Consider the following 21990-nt stretch of genomic DNA (forward strand, 5'->3'; position numbering starts at 1 on the left):
GCCAACCAGCAGCATCAACAGTATATGACGGGAATGTATGTATGCTATTGTAACGCTATTGTAACTGCCCCAAAGGCAGACACATCAATAGTATCTTACAGTGGCTTGCGAAAGTATTCACCCCCTTTGTCACGACTTCCGCCGAAGTTGGCTCCCCTACCTGTTCGGGCGGTGCTCGGCGGTCGTCGTCACCGTCCTACTAGCCGCCACCAATCCCTTTTTCGTTTGTCTGTTTGTTTTGTCTTATTAGTTTCACCTGTGTTCTGTTTTCGGTTAATGAGCTTCCCTATATTTAGTAGGTAGACCCGCCCTTGTTTTGTGCGGGATTGTCTTTATTTTGTTACGTGTGTGCATTGTAGGCTGAGGTGTAATTTTCTTTCTTACACTTGACACCCTGTGGTTTTTGGGTTGTCAAGTTGTATGTTCTGCGCCCTGTATTGTTGGGCTTCATTTTTGTGTGTGCCTTAGTAAAGAGCACTATACCCCAGTGGAACTCTCTCTGCGTCTGATTCCTGCACCCACCTAGTCCCGCGTGACAGAATCCCGCACCACAAATGGAATCAGCAGGAGCAGCCGCATCTCCTCTCCCATCGATGGAGAAAAGGGTCCTCCATCATACCAGTGTTCTCCACAGGATTGGTTCTGCTATGGATCAAATGATGGAGAGGATGGATCGATGGGAGAGGAGTGGCCTTCCCACCTCATCTCCAGCACCCCCTCCTCCAGCACCTCCTGTTCCTGCTACCGCATCCGGCTCCGGGGCTCTTCGGCTGGCGCTCCCACGGGAGTATGATGGAACGGCGGCTGGGTGTCAGGGTTTCCTTCTACAACTGGAACTTTACCTGGCGACCGTTCGTCCTACTCCCTCTGGAGAGGAGAGTGTTCCTATTTTGTTGCCTTACAACCTGGAATTAAAATAGATTTTTTGTGGGTTTGTATCATTTGATTTACACAACATTCCTACCACTTTGAAGATGCATTTTTTTTATTTATTGTGAAACAAGCGAGAAATAAGACAAAAAAACAGAACTTCAGCGTGCCTAACTATTCATCTTCCCAAAGTCAATACTTTGTAGAGTCACCTTTTGCAGCACTTACAGCTGCAAGTCTCTTGGGATATGTCTCTATAAGCATGGCACATTTAGGCACTGGGATTTTTGCCCATTCTTCAAGGTAAAACTGCTCCAGCTCCTTCAAGTTGGATGGGTTCTGCTGGTATAGAGCAATCTTTAAGTCATACCACAGATTCTCAATTGGACTGAGGTCTGGGCTTTGACTAGGCCACTCCAAGACATTTAAATGTTTCCCATAAACATCTTGAGTGTTGCTTTAGCAGTATGCTTAGGATCATTGTCCTGCTGGAAGGTGAACCTCCATCCCAGTCTCAAATCTCTGGAAGACTGAAACAGGTTTCCCTCAAGAATTTCCCTGTATTTAGCGCCATCCATGATTCCTTCAATTCTGACCAGTTTCCCAGTCCCTGCCGATGAAAAACATCCCCACAGCATGATGCTGCCACCACCATGTTTCACTGTGGATGGTGTTCCCAGGGTGATGAGTGGTGTTGAGTTTGCGCCAGACATAGTTTTTATCTTGATGGCAAAACAGCTCAATTTTAGTCTCATCTGACCAGAGTACCTTCTTCCATATGTTTGTGGAGTCTCCCACATTCCTTTTGGTGCACTTTAAACAATGGCTTTTTTTCTGGCCACTCTTCTGTAAAGCCCAGCTCTGTGGAGTGTACAGCTTAAAGTGGTCCTATGGACAGATACTCCAAACTCCGCTGTGGAGCTTTGGAGCTCCTTCAGGGTTATCTTTGGTTTCTTTGTTGCCTCTCTGATTAATGCTGTAACGAACATCGTCGGGAGAAGGAGAAGAGGACCATCGTGCAGCGTGGTAAGTGTCCATATTACTTTTAATAATACGAAACACTTGGAACAAAAACCAACAAAACGACAAACGAACAGTTCTGCAAGGTATACACACAAAACAGAAAACAACTACCCACAATCACAGGTGGGAACAGGCTACCTAAGTATGGTTCTCAATCAGAGACAACGATAGACAGCTGCCTCTGATTGGGAACCATACCAGGCCAAACACATAGAAATACAAAACATAGAACAACATAGAACACCAAACATAGAATGCCCACCCAAACTCACGCCCTGACCAACCAAAATAGAGACATAAAAAGGATCTCTAAGGTCAGGGCGTGACAAATGCTCTCCTTGCCTGGTCTGTGAGTTTTGGTGGGCAGCTTTCTCTTGGCAGGTTTGTTGTGGTGCCATATTCTTTCAATTTTTTAATAATGGATTTAATGGTGCTCCGTGGGATGTTCAAAGTTTCAGATATTTTTTTATAACCCAACCCTGATCTGTACTTCTCCACAACTTTGTCCCTGACCTGTTTGGAGAGCTCCTTGGTCTTCATGGGACCCCTTGCTTAGTGGTGTTGCAGACTCTGGGGCCTTTCAAAACAGGTGTATATATACTGAGATCATGTGACAGATCATGTGACACTTAGATGGCACACAGGTGGACTTTATTTACAGTTGAAGTCGGAAGTTTACATACCCCTTAGCCAACTACATTTAAACTCAGTTTTTCACAATTCCTGACATTTAATCCTCGTAAAAAGTCCTTGTCTTAGTTAGTCTCACCACTTTATTTTCTGAATTTGAAATGTCAGAATAATAGTAGAGAGAAGGATTTCTTTCAGTTTTTATTTCTTTCATCACATTCCCAGTGGGTCAGAAGTTTACATACACTCAATACACTTAGTATTTGGTAGCATTGCCTTTACATTGTTAAACTTGGATCAAACGTTTTGGGTAGCCTTCCACAAGCTTCCCACAATAAGTTGTGTGAATATTGGCCCATTCTTCCTGACAGAGCTGGTGTAACTGAGTCAGGTTTGTAGGTCTCCTTGCTCGCACACGCTTTTTCAGTTCTGCCCACAAATTTCTATAGGATATGAGTCAGGGCTTTGTGAAGGCCACTCCAATACCTTGACTTTGTTGTCCTTAAGCCATTTTGCCTTTGGAAGTATGCTTGGGGTCATTGTCCATTTTGAAGACCCATTTGCGAACAAGCTTTAACTTCCTGACTGATGTCTTGAGATGTTGATTCAATATATCCTCATCAGTTTCCTGCCTCACGATGCCATCTATTTTGTGAAGTGCACCAGTCCCTTCTGCAGCAAAGCACCCCCACAACATGGATGCTGTAACCGTCGTGCTTCACGGTTGGGATGGTGTTCTTTGGCTTGCAAGCCTCCCCCTTTTTCCTCCAAACATAACAATGGTCATTATGGCCAAACAGTTCTATTTTTGTTTCATCAGACCAGAGGACATTTCTCCAAAAAGTACAATCTTTGTCCCCATGTGCAGTTGCAAACCGTAGTCTGGCTTTTTTATGGTGGTTTTGGAGCAGTGGCTTCTTCCTTGCTGAGTGGCCTTTCAGGTTATGTCGATATAGGACTTGTTTTACTGTGGATATAGATACTTTTGTACCTGTTTCCTCCAGCATCTTCACAAGGTCCTTTGCTGTTGTTCTGGGATTGATTTGCACTTTTCGCACCAAAGTACATTAATCTCTAGGAGACAGAACGTGTCTCTTTACTGATCGGTATGACGGCTGCGTGGTCCCATGGTGTTTATTCTTGCGTACTATTGTTTGTACAGATGAACGTGGTACCTTCAGGCGTTTGGATATTGCTCCCAAGGATGAACCAGACTTGTGGAGGTCTACAATTTGTTTTCTGAGGTCTTGGCTGATTTCTTTTGATTTACCCATGATGTCAAGCAGAGGCACTGAGTTTGAAGGTAGGCCTTGAAATACATCCACAGGTACACCTCCAATTGACTGAAATTATGTCACTTAGCCTATCAGAAGCTTCTAAAGCCATCACATAATTTTCTGGAATTTTCCAAGTTGTTTAGGCACAGCCAACTTAGTGTATGTAAACTTCTGACCCACTGGAATTGTCATACAGTGAATTATAAGTGAAATAATCTGTTCGTAAACAATTGTTGGAGAAATTACTTGTGTCATGCATAATGTAGATGTCCTAACTGACTTGCCAAAACTATAGTTTTTTAACAAGAAATTTGTGGGGTGGTTGAAAAACGAGTTAACGACTCCAACCTAAGTGTATGCAAACTTCCGACTTCAACTTTATGTAAATTGTCACAGCTGTTGAAGGAGGAGGACCAAGGTGCAGCGTGGTGAGCGTACATTTTCTTTTATTGAATAAAAGATGACACCGAACAAAACAATAAACACTACAATAAACCGTGAAGCTAAAGGCTATGTGCCCTAAACAAAGTCAACTTCCCACAAAGACAGGTGGGAAAAAAGGCTACCTAAGTATGGTTCCCAATCAGAGACAACGATAGACAGCTGTCCCTGATTGAGAACCATACCCGGCCAAAACATAGAAAATCATAGAAACACAAAACATAGAATGCCCACCCCAACTCACGCCCTGACCAAACCAAATTAGAGATATAAAAAGGATCTAAGGTCAGGGCGTGACAGTACCCCCCCCCCCCCCCCCCAAAGGTGCTGACTCCGGCTTCAAAACCTAAACCTATAGGGGAGGGTCTGGGCGGGCATCTATCCGCGGCGGCTCAGGTGCGCGACACAGACCCCGGTCAACCGCTGGCTCTCCCCACTTTGGTGGCACCTCTGGTGCGGGAACCCTCGTACCGAACTGGGCGCCCTCGTTGCGGGCCCCGGACTGGGCACCCTCGCTGCGGGCCCCGGACTGGAGGCCGTCGCTGGGGACCCCGGGCTGGAGGCCGTCGCTGGAGGCTCCGGGCTGGAGGCCATCTCTGGAGTGGAGAGACACACAGGAGGCCTGGCTCTGGGAGCAGGCACAGGACTCACCAGGCTGGGGAGACATACAGGAGGCTTCTTCCTTGGCCGAGGCACCGGATACACTGGGCCGTGGAGGCGCACTGGCGGTCTCGAGCGCAGAGCTGGCACAACCCGTTCTGGCTGGATGCCCACTTCCACCCGGCAAATGCGGGACGCTGGCACCGAGCACACCGGCCTATGAATGCTCAACCGAGACACAGTGCGCATCACCCCATAGCACGGGGCCTGACCAGTCACATGCTCGCCACGGTAAGCACGGGGAGTTGGCTCAGGTCTCCAACCTGACTCAGCCACACTCCCCGTGTGCCCCCCAATTTTTTTTTGGGGGGGGGCTGCCTCTCGGACTTCCTTGCCAGCCGTGTTCCCTCATAACGCTGCCGCTCCGCCTTAGCTGCCTTCAGATCCTCCCTTGTACGGCGATACTCCCCAGCCTGCCTCCAGGGTCCCTTACCATCCAGGATCTGCTCCCATGTCCAGGAGTCCTCTCTACCACGCTGATTGGTCCTTTGGTGGTGGGAAGTTCTGTCACGGCTGTTGAAGGAGGAGGACCAAGGTGCAGCGTGGTGAGCGTACATTTTCTTTTATTGAATAAAAGATGACGCCGAACAAAACAATAAACACTACAAAAACAAACCGTGAAGCTAAAGGCTATGTGCCCTAAACAAAGTCAACTTCCCACAAAGACAGGTGGGAAAAAAGGCTACCTAAGTATGGTTCCCAAACAGAGACAACGATAGACAGCTGTCCCTGATTGAGAACCATACCCAGCCAAAACATAGAAATAGAAAATCATAGAAACACAAAACATAGAATGCCCACCCCAACTCACGCCATGACCAAACTAAAATAGAGACATAAAAAGGATCTCTAAGGTCAGGGCGTGACATAAATGTTAAGTTGTCTGTTGTTTTTGTCTATTTGTGTTTTTGTTTATTGTCAAAGGAAGTGGAAGTGTTATTAGCGTGTCGCCGTTATTATCACATGGAGGAGTCAAAGATGTTCTACTATGTTCTCTCATCTATCTGTGGAGGAGTTTTTGGAAACATTCCATGCGCAGTTTCAGCTACTCTAGGAAGGGACATTGCAGGCTAGCTCAGTACTGCCAACCTCTCATTGAGTATCTCAAGTTGAAGGCCGACCGAGGTACTGCAGGCTACAATTAGCAACAAAATTATCCTTATAACTTCGTCTGTGTGTGATTTTAAAGTAATCGGTTCAAGGACATACATCTGGGCCCTGTTTCAGAAAGCGGGTTTAGTGAAAACTCAAGAGTTAGTCGACTCAGAGTTGAAGGAAACTCTGGGTTTTCGGTTTCACAAAACCAGTTCAGTTTAACGCTGAGTCAGTTACTATGGCAACATACTCCGTGAAGCTAACCTGCTCGCTGGCAGGTTTTCTTCAACTAACCCTGAGTTTCTCCTCTTCTTTAGCTGAAGCATGCAGACTGAAGGTGTCAGACATGCAGACTGAAGGAGGTGTCAGACATGGCGTGTCCTTTTCTTGAAGAGCCAGTTGATATTTAAGCACAAATACTCCGCAGAAATCTCAGTCGGGAGAGGGTGATCAGATCCCGCTTGGATGTTTTATCATTCCCTGATGATTATCTGTTTGAGCATTTCCGTTTTTCTGCACAATCGATCATTCACCGGAACAATATTCCCAGCCCTCATATCATTCATATGACACAGTTCGGAAGAAATACTTTTTGTTGCACTTCGTTTTTTTTCGACAACAGGAGTTTTCTATATAACATCAGTGACGCTGAGCATATTTCCAAGGCAACCGTCTGTCGGGCTGTCAGAAATGTGACTCTTGCACTGAAACGTTTACTGTACACGTGTGGTGTTCCCAAGTCACAGACCCACAAGACTCAAAGAAGAATTCCATAGAATTGCAGGTATCAGTCTAAGCAATAATTTATTTAGTATGAAGCTTTGAGACTTGAAGCACTAATCAGTTCATGTGATATATTTTAGGGTTTCCAGGTGTGATTGGCTGCATAGATGGCACTCATATTCCTATCACAGCTCCTTCAGTAAATGAAGGAGATTATGTGAATAGGAAGTCTTTCCACAGCATTAATGTGCAGGTAGGCCTAAATATTATCCTTTAGCATTCCAAATGAAAGATACTTCACAATACAGTTAATTACTGTTCTGCACTGAGAAGATCATGTGATGGAGCCCACATCATCAGCAACATGGAAGCAAGTGGCCTGGGTCTGTGCATGACTAGCACATTTTTTGTGAGTTTACACTGAGCGCTAGATTTGCCCGTGGTGAGTTTATATACGTATATACAGTGGGGAGATACACTGCCGATTTTGCAGGTTTTTTAAAAACTTTTCCTCAATATTTTGAGGACGACCATCCTACTCTACTTCTCTGCCATGTACAGTGGGGAGAACAAGTATTTGATACACTGCCGATTTTGCAGGTTTTACTACTTACAAAGCATGTAGAGGTCTGTAATTTTTATCATAGGTACACTTCAACTGTGAGAGACGGAATCTAAAACAAAAATCCAGAAAATCACATTGTATGATTTTTAAGTAATTAATTTGCATTTTATTGCATGACATAAGTATTTGATACATCAGAAAAGCAGAACTTCATATTTGGTACAGAAACCTTTGTTTGCAATTACAGAGATCATACGTTTCCTGTAGTTCTTGACCAGGTTTGCACACACTGCAGCAGGGATTTTGGCCCACTCCTCCATACAGACCTTCTCCAGATCCTTCAGGTTTCGGGGCTGTCGCTGGGCAATACGGACTTTCAGCTCCCTCCAAAGATGTTCTATTGGGTTCAGGTCTGGAGACTGGCTAGGCCACTCCAGGACCTTGAGATGCTTCTTACGGAGCCACTCCTTAGTTGCCCTGGCTGTGTGTTTTGGGTCGTTGTCATGCTGGAAGACCCAGCCACGACCCATCTTCAATGCTCTTACTGAGGGAAGGAGGTTGTTGGCCAAGATCTTGCGATACATGGCTCCATCCATCCTCCCCTCAATACGGTGCAGTCATCCTGTCCCCTTTGCAGAAAAGCATCCCCAAAGAATGATGTTTCCACCTCCATGCTTCACGGTTGGGATGGTATTCTTGGGGTTGTACTCATCCTTCTTCTTCCTCCAAACACAGCGAGTGGAGTTTAGACCAAAAAGCTTTATTTTTGTCTCATCAGACCACATGACCTTCTCCCATTCCTCCTCTGGATCATCCAGATGGTCATTGGCAAACTTCAGACGGGCCTGGACATGCGCTGGCTTGAGCAGGGGGACCTTGCGTGCGCTGCAGGATTTTAATCCATAACGGCGTAGTGTGTTACTAATGGTTTTCTTTGAGACTGTGGTCCCAGCTCTCTTCAGGTCATTGACCAGGTCCTGCCGTGTAGTTCTGGGCTGATCCCTCACCTTCCTCATGATCATTGATGCCCCACGAGGTGAGATCTTGCATGGAGCCCCAGACCGAGAGTGATTGACCGTCGTCTTGAACTTCTTCCATTTTCTAATAATTGCGCCAACAGTTGTTGCCTTCTCACCAAGCTGCTTGCCTATTGTCCTGTGCCCATCCCAGCCTTGTGCAGGTCTACAATTTTATCCCTGATGTCCTTACACAGCTCTCTGGTCTTGGCCATTGTGGAGAGGTTGGAGTCTGTTTGATTGTGTGGACAGGTGTCTTTTATACAGGTAACGAGTTCAAACAGGTGCAGTTAATACAGGTAATGAGTGGAGAACAGGAGGGCTTCTTAAAGAAAAACGAACAGGTCTGTGAGAGCCGGAATTCTTACTGGTTGGTAAGTGATCAAATACTTATGTCATGCAATGAAATGCAAATTAATTACGTAAAAATCATACAATGTGATTTTCTGTCTCTCACAGTTGAAGTATACCTATGATAAAAATTACAGACCTCTACATGCTTTGTAATTAGGAAAACCTACAAAATCGGCAGTGTATTAAATACTTGTTCTCCCCACTGTATATAGCTATATCCTATTATAATCAATATTTTGTTTCCTCTTACTGCAACTGAATCCTCGTATTATCATAGGAGAGTTTGATGGTTACCTGCTCGGTGACAGAGGGTACCCCTACCAGCCCTATTTGCTTATCCTGAGTCCGGCCTGCAGCAACATTATAACTTGGCTCACTGCAGGACACGAGCCAGGGTAGAGATGACCATCGGGATGCTCAGGGCCCAGTTGCAGTGCCTTCGTAGGGTCAGGGTCACCCCAGAAAGGGCATGTGACATTATTGTGGCTTGTGTGATTCTCCACAACATTGCCACAATTAGAGAACAATGTCAACCAGTGAACGATCCTGACCACCCCGCTGACACACCAGATGGAAGAGCAGTATGCTACCATCATCACCTCCCCAGTGTCAAATAAAGACAATATGCCTTTCTTTTTGTAAAATCTTCTTTATTTCCTGCAAGTACAAATGCAGTACAGTAGTTTTCTTTTTCTTTTGTTCAAACAAGTAAAGTCATCCATCTGTGGGCATCTCACACACAAATAACTGATGTTCCAGCAGTTGTATTTCTATTTGTATCTTTTGCATCTGCAGCCTTATGTGGTCAATTTCTAAATTACATTTTTCAATTTGTTTCTCTAAGTACACCCACAGCTGTTTCACAGGGAGCTATAGGGACACAAAAAAATGACATTGAATTTCACAGTGCTTCGTTTCATTGCAAGTCATGGGCCAATGCTGTAGCCTCATATTTTGGGGTGGCGGGTAGCCTAGTGGTTAGAGCATTGGGCCAGTAACCGAAAGATTGCTAGATTGAATCCCCGAGCTGACAAGGCAAAAATCTGTCGTTCTGCCCCTGAACAAGCCAGTTAACCCACTGTTTCTAGACCGTCATTGTAAATAACAATTTGTTCTTAACTGAATTGCCCGGTTAAATAAAGGGCAAAAAAAACAATGCTGAACAAGTTGTGCTGTGGAGGTGGATGGACTCTCTTCCTCATTGTAATTTCATTGCTCTGTTAGAGAAAAAGAAGGTGGAAGTTTTATTATGGTACAACACTATCATCAACTGTTAGATGTTATTTTTAAGGTGTAAACCTCAATAGGCCTCTCTGCGGCAGCTGACAAGGCGTCTTCATCCTCCTGTAATGAAAAGTAACAATTTTGGTGTTCTATGGAATAAACTTGAATTTTTTATTTTTTAATTTTACCTTAATTTATACCGTTTTTTTTCTTCTCATTGAGATAATATCTCTTTTCCAAGAGAGACCTGGAGGAACAATGTTTCAGACAAAACAACTTACATACACTAACACAATATTAAACAAAACTATAAACACACATACAGTACAAAAAACACAAACATCTTGACTTAAAACAGCTGGCCTAAAAACAATTACACTCTTCTGTGATATATACATCGATCAAGTGTTTAAACTCCACCAACGAAACTAGATTATCACATTTTAAAATGTTCAGGAGAGAATTCCAGGACCACGGTGCTAAGTAACTAAAACTATTTCTACCATGACCTGTTCTAATTTTTGGTACTGTTAGAAGCAAATCAGAATGGGACCGTAATTTATATTTATTTACCGACCTGACTAAAAATAACAGAGATAAATGGCATTTCACCCAATATGGCCTTATAAATCAGTGTATACCAGTATTTAAGCCTACGCAAGGTCAATGACGACCAGCCAACAGCGCTGTAGAGATCACAATGATGTGTTAGAGGTTTCTGATTTGTAATAAACCTGAGGGCTGCATGATACAGTGAATCAAGTGCTCTCAGGGTAGTGGCTGAGGCCTGCATATGTATAACATCACTCAAATCTAAAACCGACAGTAATGTACATCGTACCAGCTCCTTCCTGGCCTCAAAAGAAAAACAAGCCTAATGCCGGTAATAAAATCCTATTTTCAGCTTGAGCTTCCTTATCAAGTTCTCTACATGCACAGTGAAGCTCAGCTTATCATCAACCCACACCCAAATATTTGTACACTTTAACTTGCACTATAGTATGCCCAGCCAATGTAGCAATGACATGATTTGTAACATGCCTGGCATTTGAAAATACCATGCATTTTGTTTTCCCCAAATTTAGAATCAGCTTTAAATCATACAGATTCTGTTGTATGATGTTAAATACTATTTGGGCATTTTCAAAAGCTAAAGCTAAACTACTACCACTTGAATAAAGAACAGTATCATCTGCATAAAAATGAACATCCGCTGTTTCAATAAGATCCCAATGTTGTTGATATACAAAATGAACAACAGTGGGCCCAAATTAGAACCTTGCGGAACACCTGAGCACACCTCTATGGCCATTACACATTGTGTACGATTTGATAGGTAATTTATAAACCAATCTAGAGCATGACCAGTAATTCCACAACATTTTAACCTTTGCACTAACACAGCATGTTCCACGGTGTCAAAAGCCTTCGACGAATCAATAAAAACAGACACACAATGTAACTTCTTATCAAGAACACAGTGGATGTCATTTAAAACTTTCAATGTTGCTGAAACAGTGCTGTGGCCAGACCTAAAACCTGATTGTATTCCATTTAAGATGTTGTTTTCTTGGAAGTAGGTCTTTAGCTGCCTACTAACTAAGGACTCCAGTACCTTTGACAGTACAGACAATTTTGATATGGGTCGATAGTTGTCAAGTAGCGAAGGATCTCCACCTTTCAGGAGAGGCAGTACAAAAGCAGATTTCCATAACTTGGGGATTTCCTTAACATCAAGCGTAAGGTTAAAAATACATGTTAAGGGGGGAGCAATGATGTCTGCAGGTAGATGTAGGAGGCGGGGGTCTAGTTCATCAGGGCCAGGGGATTTTTTAAAATCAATTTCTTTCAGGGCTTTACACACTTCTGAAACAGAGAAGGATGAAAAGGAGAACCTGGTGAAGGACTGCACAGGGGTGTCAGGTAAATTTATAGGGGGCTCAATTATACCTTTGACCTTTTCAAATAAACTGCCTGCATCTAAAAATTGCTGGTTCAAGGCTTTCAGAATGGAGGTTCTCTCAGTTACAATCTGTGTGTCGACCAACAATTGTTTAGGAAGCTGTGTATCTTTTCTGCACTCCAAACCTTTCACTACTTGCCAAAATTTGGATGGATTATTTAAATTTTGTGAAGTAGATTTCAGGTAGTGGTCTGCTTTCAATTTATGGATCATAGCCACGCCCATAGCCACACTGTTATGGCAGAAGGCTCAACCAGACAGATTACACCATCAGTAACTGGTAGAAGATTAGACAGTTAAATTATAACTTTACCCAGAAAAGTGCCCCACCTAATTTTAATTTTACAACAGTGTGCAGGCCAAATATATAACTCTGAGTCACCTTAAAGTAGATTATGTCTGAAGGGCAACTAAGAATCTGAAAAAGTAACAGCAGTTAATTACAAAGAATTGTACCGATACAATAAAATCAGTGTGCAAAGTTGTGTCTAAGATGGATGTGTGGGCGTCACTGAGGTAACACTGGCTAAAGGATGAATGTACATATATCATGAATTTGAATAACTAACCTCTTATGTAGGCCCTTGTGTCCTGGGGGGTGGTTAGGTCAGAATAACGAGCCCTTTCCTCTCCTGTTGCCATGATGAATCATGTTATCTGCGTTCCATTGATGAGGGCTTTTTATCTCCTCATGCATGTGCTTTACTCAGGGTTAACTTAACTCAGAGTTGATTGAACTAAGTTCTACAAAATGTCCATCAACATGTTAAATGTGCAACCAGAGGAAAAAAAATTCTAGATCACCTGTACTCCACACACAGAGACGCGTACAAAGCTCTCCCTCGCCCTCCATTTGGTAAATCCGACCACAACTCTATCCTCCTGATTCCTGCTGACAAGCAAAAATTAAAGCAGGAAGCACCAGTGACTCGGTCTATAAAAAAGTAGTCAGATGAAGCAGATGCTAAACTAAAGGACTGTTTTGCTATCACAGACTGGAACATGTTCCGGGATTCTTCCGATGACATTGAGGAGTACACCACATCAGTCACTGGCTTTATCAATAAGTGCATCGAGGACGTCGTCCCCACAGTGACTGTACGTACATACCCCAACCAGAAGCCATGGATTACAGGCAACATTCGCACTGAGCTAAAGGTTAGAGCTGCCCCTTTCAAGGTGCTGGACTCTAACCCGGAAGCTTATAAGAAATCCTGCTATGCCCTGCGACGAACCATCAAACAGACAAAGCGTCAATACAGGGATAAGATTGAATCATACTACACCGTCTCCGACGCTCGTTTTATGTGGCAGGGCTTGCAAAATATTACAGACTACAAAGGGAAGCACAGCCGCGAGCTGCCCAGTGACACGAGCCTACCAGACGAGCTAAATCACTTCTATGCTCGCTTCGAGGCAAGCAACACTGAGGCATGCATGAGAGCATCAGCTGTTCCGGACGACTGTGTGATCACGCTCTCCGTAGCCGACGTGAGTAAGACCTTTAAACAGGTCAACATACACAAGGATCACCAGGACGTGTGCTCCGGGCATGTGCTGACCAACTTGCAGGTGTCTTCACTGACATTTTCAACATGCCCTGATTGAGTCTGTAATACCAACATGTTTCAATCAGACCACCATAGTCCCTGTGCCCAAGAACACAAAGGCAACCTGCCTAAATGACTACAGACCCATAGAACTCACGTCCGTAGCCATGAAGTGCTTTGAAAGGTTGGTAATGGCTCACATCAACACCATTATCCCAGAAACCCTAGACCCACTCCAATTTGCATACCGACCAAACAGATCCACAGATGATGCAATCTCTATTGCACTCCACACTGCCCTTTCCCACCTGGACAAAAGTAACACTTATGTGAGAATGCTATTCATTGACTACAGCTCAGCGTTCAACACCATAGTACCCTCAAAGCTCATCACTAAGCTAAGGATCCTGGGACTAAACACCTCCCTCTGCAACTGGATCCTGGACTTCCTGACGGGCCGCCCCCAGGCGGTGAGGGTAGGTAGTAACACATCTGCCACACTGATCCTCAACACTGGAGCTCCCCAGGAGTGCGTGCTCAGTCCCCTCCTGTACTCCCTGTTCACCCATGACTGCATGGCCAGGCACAACTCCAACACCATCATTAAGTTTGCAGACGACACAACAGTGACACAGCCTGATTACCGACAACGACGAGACAGCCTATAGAGAGGAAGTCAGAGACCTGGCCGTGTGGTGCCAGAATAACAACCTATCCCTCAACGTAACCAAGACTAAGGAGATGATTGTGGACTACAGGAAAAGGAGGACCGAGCATGCCCCCATTCTCATCAACGGGGCTGTAGTGGAGCAGGTTGAGAGCTTCAAGTTCCTTGGTGTTCACATCAACAACAAACTAGAATGGTCCAAACACACCAAGACAGCCGTGAAGAGGGCACGACAAAGCCTATTCCCCCTCAGGAAACTAAAAAGATTTGGCATGGGTCCTGAGATCCTCAAAAGGTTCTACAGCTGCAACATCGAGAGCATCCTGACTGGTTGCATCACTGCCTGGTACGGAAATTGCTCGGCCTCTGACCGCAAGGCACTACAGAGGGTAGTGCGTACGGCCCAGTACATCACTGGGGCTAAGCTGCCTGCCATCCAGGACCTCTACACCAGGCGGTGTCAGAGGAAGGCCCTAAAAATTGTCAAAGACTCCAGCCACCCCAGTCATAGACTGTTCTCTCTACTACCGCATGGCAAGAGGTACCGGAGTGCCAAGTCTAGGACAAAAATGCTTCTCAACAGTTTTTACCCCTAAGCCATAAGACTCCTGAACAGGTAATCAAATGGCTACCTGGACTATTTACATTGTGTGCCCCCCCAACCCCTCTTTTTACGCTGCTGCTACTCTCTGTTCATCATATATTCATAGTCACTTTAACCATATCTACATGTACATACTACCTCAATCAGCCTGACTAAGCGGTGTCTGTATGTAGCGTCGCTACTGTATATAGCCTGTCTTTTTACTGTTGTTTTATTTCTTAACCTACCTATTGTTCATCGAATACCTTTTTTGCACTATTGGTTAGAGCCTGTAAGTAAGCATTTCACTGTAATGTCTACTACACCTGTTGCATTCGGCGCACGCGACAAATAAACTTTGATTTGATTTGATTGATTTAAATTTATCATATGTTCTGAAACCAAAAACTCTTGAGTTTGACAGCCTAGAGTTAGTCAACTCAGAGTTCAGGTTTAAACTCAGAGTTTGTTAAACCTGCTTTCTGAAACAGGGCCCTGGTAAAATAGAAGCAATTATGATTGTGTTCGAGAAAAAAAAATATATACATCCACGAATAAAAACGTACTGAACGCAGCCCAGGTAGCGATACATCTAACCACCACCCATTCTCCGGGATCGCCCGCCCAGTCTCCACCCCCTTTGTGTAACGCGCACGGAGGACGGTTGCTTGCTAGTGGAGTTTAAACGAAACAGGGTGCGCGACCGTAGCTTTGTCGTTAGTTTGAGAAGTTTAGGACAAATGTAGTTCGCTTGCCACACTGTTCTAACCAGAGAGAGATGTTTTGTTGTTTTACTATACTACCATCCCGTCCCAGCGCTTTTAGCCACGTTTTATCATATTTTAACCCCTGCGTCATGGTTTCGTAGGATGGAAGTAGACGACGTGTCGGTTAGAGAGCAACTTTTCCACAACAAAGTGCGAGAGACTTTTGTAAGTACTTTAATGCTCTTTGTTTATAAACCTCAACGTACATAACAGCGAGATATTAATCCGTGGTGCATTTCGGGAAGTGGCTGTATTATGTTCATACAAGTTTGCATACTGATAGTGATGTTATCGTTAATTCCTCTACTGAAGTTCTGTGATTACTGTAGCCTATAACTTATTACAAGGGAATCTCTTTACAGGGGTGTGTGTGTGTGTGTGTGTGTGTGTGTGTGTGGTCATTAATGTGGCTGAGACACAGAAGGGTGACCCAAGGAGCCTTTTCTTCCACCTTGGGCCTCCATCCATATGCATTTATGTATGTCCCTATGTTTCTTCTTGTAAAGTCTTGGCTGTAGACTATCATGGTTGTGTGTAATGAGAGCCATGCATAACTTATAGTTGTATAGATTCCATTCAGTATACAAAACATGTACTTTAATGAATGGCTATATGTAATGATTTTACCTGAACTGTTGCCACCTGGTTCCACCACATTGACTTCTATATGGGATGTTACGCTGGGTTGTGTTCAGTAGGGCACACTGTAGCAAAACGTTTCGCAACATTAAATGTATATCTGCATTCTATTTGGACAAGTTTTGGTGGTACCTCTTTCACTCAGTTTTTTAAAACGTTTTGTCCTTACTGAATACAACACTGTACTGATGGCACAGAACAGCTCCTGTTGAACTTCAGACCTGATTAGTATTGCTTCAACAGGGCACATCGAGATGACCCTTAACCCCGCAACGCACAGCAGTTCTCATGTAGACTTAGCTACAGCAGAGCACGCCTTGTTCCATGAGCCAAAAAGATAACAGCACTGTACTTTAAAGACCACATCTAATCTTGCATTTTGTAGGCCTATTCTGTGAGTCAGAAATGATGACAACATTGCAAAACGCCAAGACCCTCGTGATGTGAAATTGTATTTCAGTATCCAGACTAGAGGTCGACCGATTATGATTTTTCAGCGCCAATACCGATTATTGGAGGACCAAAAAAAGCCGATACAGGTTAATCGGCCGATTTAAAAAATAAATAAAAATAAATAATAATAATAATAATAATTTAAAAAAAATATATAATAATAAAATGTATACGTATATATACATATATTTGTAATAATGACAATTACAACAATACTGAATGAACACTTATTTTAACTTTTAACTTCAATTTAGTCTCAAATAAATAATGAAACATGTTCAATTTGGTTTAAATAATGGAAAAACAAAGTGTTGGAGAAGAAAGTAAAAGTGCAATATGTGCCATGTAAAAAAGCTAACGTTTAAGTTCCTCGCTCAGAACATGTGAAAGCTGGTGGTTCCTTTTTAACATGAGTCTTCAATATTCCCAAGTAAGAAGTTTTAGGTTGTAGTTATTATAGGACTATTTCTCTCTTACCATTTGTATTTCATATACCTTTGACTATTGGATGATCTAATAGGTACTTTAGTATTGCCAGCCTAATCTCCGGAGTTGATAGGTTGAAGTCAAAAACAGCGCAATGCTTGAAGCACAGCGAAGAGCTGCTGGCAAATGCAGGAAAGTGCTGTTTGAATGAATGCTTACGAGCCTGCTGCTGCCTACTATCTCTCAGTCAGACTGCTCTATCAAATCATAGACTTAATTATAATAACACACAGAAATATGAGCCTTAGGTCATTAATATGGTCAAATCCGGAAACTATCATTTCGAAAACAAAACGTTTATTCTTTCGGTGAAATACGGAACCGTTCCATATTTTATCTAACCGGTGGCATCCCTAAGTCTAAATATTGCTGTTACATTGCACAACCTTCAATGTTATGTCATAATTATGTACAATTCTGGCAAATTAATTACGGTCTTTGTTATGAAGAAATGGTCTTCACACAGTTCGCAACGAGCCAGGCGGCCCAAACTGCTGCATATACCCAGACTCTGCTTGCACAGAACGCAAGAGAAGTGACACAATTTCCCTAGTTAAAAGAAATTCATGTTAGCAGGCAATATTAACTAAATATGCAGGTTTAAAAATATATTCTTATGTATTGATTTTAAGAAAGGCATTGATGTTTATGGTTAGGTACATTGGTGCAACGACAGTGCTTTTTTCGCGAATGCGCTTGTTAAATCACCCGTTTGGCGAAGTAGGCTGTGATTCAATGATAAATTAACAGGCACCGCATCGATTATATGCAACGCAGGACAAGCTAGATAAACTAGTAATATCATCAACCATGTGTAGTTAACTAGTGATTATGTTAAGATTGATTGTTTTTTATAAGATAAGTTTAATGCTAGCTAGCACCTTACCTTGGCTCCTTGCTGCACTCGCATAACAGGTAGTCAGCCTGCCACGCAGTCTCCTCGTGGAGTGCAATGTAATCGGCCATGATCGGTGTCCAAAAATGCCGATTACCGATTGTTATGAAAACTTGAAATCGGTCCTAATTAATCGGCCATTCAGATTAATCGGTCGACCTCTAAACTAGACATACTCCTTATGTTACAGCAGACTATAATGGGTAGAAATATACAAAGATGAGGTGTGAGGAGGGACGTGATGCCGCGGAGCTGAGCAGACGTTGACAAACCGAGCTCTTCAAAGTTATTCTATTATTACCTAAATAACAACGTTGAAACAATATTCTAACATCGGCTGATAAATTGTCAAGTACTTAACTTCCCAAAGAGCCATGGACCGCCGACCGAGAGGCAAGAAGAACGACCAAAATGTCGTTGATTCCCAAGATAACGATAACGCTAGCAAGATTAGCATTAGCCCTCATAACTCAAACGACAGTTCCAGACTGTTGCTCTCGGCCCCTTGCGAGCCTGCCGACATGCTGGCTACTCTCCTCCGGGAAATTCAGGACGGTAACAAAGGTCTTTCTATGAAAATCGATAAGAGAACGGCTGAACTCCATTCTTCCATCGACGACCTGAAATCCTCCATGAATGATCTCCTTTTGAGAACGACTGAGGCAGAGTTGCGCATTAGCACAGTTGAAGACACCATCGCTCGACATGACCAGGTCTTGATACAACTGCAAAAGGACAATGCCTACCTCAAAAACAAGGTAGATCAGATGGAGAACCAGAGCAGACGTAGTAATATCCGTGTGGTGGGATTGAAAGAGGACAGCGAGGGCCGTGACCCGGCCCGTTTCTTCACTCAATGGATCCCGGATGTCCTAGGCACAATCAACTTCACCAAGCCACTGGAAATCGAACGCGCCCACAGAACATCAGCGCCGAAACCCCGGCCAGATGAGCCCCCACGGGCCGTCCTGATCAGGTTCCTCCGTTTCCAAGACAGAGAGAAGGTACTGCAACTCGCAAAAGCCAAAGGGGACATAACCATTGATGGCAAGAGGGTCAGCCTTTTCCCGGATATGAGCGCGGATCTCGCAAGACGTCGCAAGCAGTTCAGACCTGCCGCCAAAGCACTGAAGGAGAAGAACATCATCGGCTACCTCATCCACCCTGCGCGGATGAAAGTTCAGTACAAAGGCCGAAGCCATCTCTTCAACACACCGGGAGAAGTGTACACTTTTCTCAAAGAACTGAGCAACGTCTGAGCCAGGACGGTCTCTTTGGGGGATAAGATGCAGTTTGTTTGTTTTCTCTTATCCGGACTGAACCGCTGATATCCTCCGGTCGCTATAATTGATTTGTACATTTTCAACTAACCGTATCTTTCCGGGGTGAGTTCTATTACATTTACAGGAGAGTATATTTTGGTTTAGTCCATATCACTGGGCGAAGCAAATAAGTGGGTTTAGGCCCACTGCTTTCCCCCTCATTTATGTTAATCTTTCGAAAAGAGACTCAAGCAGCCCTTACCGTGGGCAGTAAATATTCAGCCATAAATGTCTATTCACAACGTTTGTTTTCAATTTAGAGAGCTCGCAGGTTTTAGTTTACGCCAAGGTTTAGCTAGTAAGAGCAAGATGGAAAGCGAGCAGCAACGTATCTCTACAAGTGTATTCATGTTTGATTGTTGGGATTGTGGTTTTAGTCTAACAATCGGGGTGGGTGGGATTCTTAATTTTTTTCCCCTTTTTTCTATGTTTATTGTTTCCTTCCTAAAGAGACACATAGGTCACTTCTGTGTTCAAACCAAAGTTGAAACATTTCCTAACTATCTACATATGATAGAATTCCATTCAGTTACATATTTGAAACCCAACTATGCTTAATCCACTAAAATATGTCACATTCAACGTAAAAGGTCTTAACAGCCCGATTAAAAGGAAGAGAGTCTATACATACCTTAAGAAATTAAAGGCTGACATTGTGTTTTTACAAGAAACACATCTCACAGCCAGTGAACACAAGAAATTGAAGAGGGAATGGGTAGGACAAGTTTTTGCGTCCTCTTTTAACTCCAAAGCAAGAGGAACTGCAATTTTGATAAGTAGACACATCCCCTTCTGCGTCAACAACACCATCTCTGATCCCTCTGGCAGGTTTGTTTTGGTGCAGGGGCATATGTTTTCAGAGTCTTGGACCCTATTGAATATCTATGCCCCTAACTTCGATGACCATATGTTTATTCAGAATGTCTTCCTTCAGGTTGCTCAAGCACCACCAGGATGGTTACTGGTTGGAGGAGATTTTAATTTTTGTTTAGATACAGTTCTTGATAGGTCCTCTGATAAACCCTCACTTCTTACCAAAGCCGGCAAACTCACCATGTCATTCATGAAAGATCTCAATTTACTAGACATCTGGAGACAGTTGCACCCACAGGATAGGGACTACTCTTTTTATTCACACCCACATAAGACACACACACGCATAGATAACTTTTTAATATCGACACAACTGTTTCATAGAGTGTTAGATGTCGAGTATCTCCCCAGATTGCTTAGTGACCATTCTCCCCTGGTATTATCAATCTCCATTCCTACCAAGGTAAATGGAGCATATAGATGGAGACTAAATTCTACACTCCTAAAGCAACCTGAATTTTGTGCATTCATCAAAGAGCAGATCAATATTTTCACTTTGACAAACAAACCCTCCGCTCCTGACAGTTTCATTCTTTGGGACACATTGAAGGCCTATCTGAGGGGACAGATCATTTCCTATACTAAAGGGCTGAAGAGAAAACACGGTGCGGAACTGAGTGCCCTTGAATCTGAAATCTCAGAGCTAGAGAAAACCTACCAAAGAGGCCCGACTAAAGATCTATACAGGCTTTTGGTAAATAAAAAACTGAAATATAATATTCTGAACACATATCAAGCTGAGAGGGCCATCACTAAATCAAAACAGCGTTATTACGAGCTTGGAGAGAAAGCTCACAAAGTATTGGCATGGCAACTGAAAGCAGAGGAAAGTAAGAGGACAATTAATGCTATAGAAACTCTTACTAATGAGATATCTTTCGACCCTACTGAAATTAATAATACTTTTAAGAAATACTATGAAGACCTCTACACTTCCCAATCAAGCGATGATCTATCAGAGATTGACTCCTTTCTCTCCTCTCTCAACCTCCCATGCCTGTCAGGGGAAGACAGCGAGCGCCTGAGTGAACACTTCTCAGTTCCTGAATTGTTGGAGGCCATTAAATCCTTACCTTCTAATAAATCTTCTGGGGAGGATGGCTTCCCTCCAGAGTTCTATAAAGAATTTAGGGAGCTGTTGGTCCCCTACCTTATGGAGGTACTTAAAAAAGCCAGGGAAGACAACTACTTTCCAGAGTCTTTCTCTCAAGCAGTGATTACTGTAATCCACAAGAAAGGGAAAAATCCACTAAAGTGCGCCTCATATAGACCAATCTCTCTCCTTAACACAGATTGTAAGCTGGTCACCAAGATGCTATCTAAGAGACTGGAGTCATGTCTTTACATTACATTTACATTTAAGTCATTTAGCAGACGCTCTTATCCAGAGCGACTTACAAATTGGAAAGTTCATACATATTCATCCTGGTCCCCCCGTGGGGAATGAACCCACAACCCTGGCGTTGCAAGCGCCATGCTCTACCAACTGAGCCACACGGGACCATAGAGTGTAGGACTTGGTCAACCCAGATCAGACTGGCTTCATAATTAATAGATTGTCCTCCAATAATCTCAGAAGGTTCTTTGATATAATTCACCTTGCTAACAAAAACAAAATACCTAGTGTCGCAGTCTCCCTCGATGCTGAAAAGGCCTTTGATAGGGTTGAATGGCCATACCTCTTTCGCGTCTTGGAAAAGTTTGGTTTAGGCACCGTGTTTGTAAATTTGATAAAATCACTCTACAAATCTCCTAAAGCTAGGATTGCTACCAACGGGATTACTTCCTCCTCTTTCCCTCTCTATAGGGGGAACAGACAAGGTTGCCCAATTAGCCCCCACCTCTTTGCCCTCGCCATCGAACCGTTGGCTGAGGCTATTAGAACGTGCCCTGACATACATGGCTTTGAGGTGG

At 43.4% G+C, this 21990-nt stretch overlaps 1 protein-coding gene across 1 annotated transcript in view; it reads left to right on the forward strand.

Annotated features, from left to right (window-relative positions):
• Positions 1 to 15253: 15253 nt before the first annotated feature.
• The window catches only part of LOC139558012 (limb region 1 homolog-like protein), a 29488-nt gene continuing 22751 nt past the window's right edge, over positions 15254 to 21990 (forward strand). The window contains exon 1 of the mRNA XM_071373389.1: positions 15254 to 15573. Within this exon, the coding sequence (XP_071229490.1) occupies positions 15511 to 15573 (63 nt within the window). The 5' untranslated portion in view covers positions 15254 to 15510. The remainder of the gene's footprint in view (positions 15574 to 21990) is intronic.

Source organism: Salvelinus alpinus, chromosome 28, assembly GCF_045679555.1.
Source record: "Salvelinus alpinus chromosome 28, SLU_Salpinus.1, whole genome shotgun sequence".
Lineage (NCBI taxonomy): Eukaryota > Metazoa > Chordata > Actinopteri > Salmoniformes > Salmonidae > Salvelinus > Salvelinus alpinus.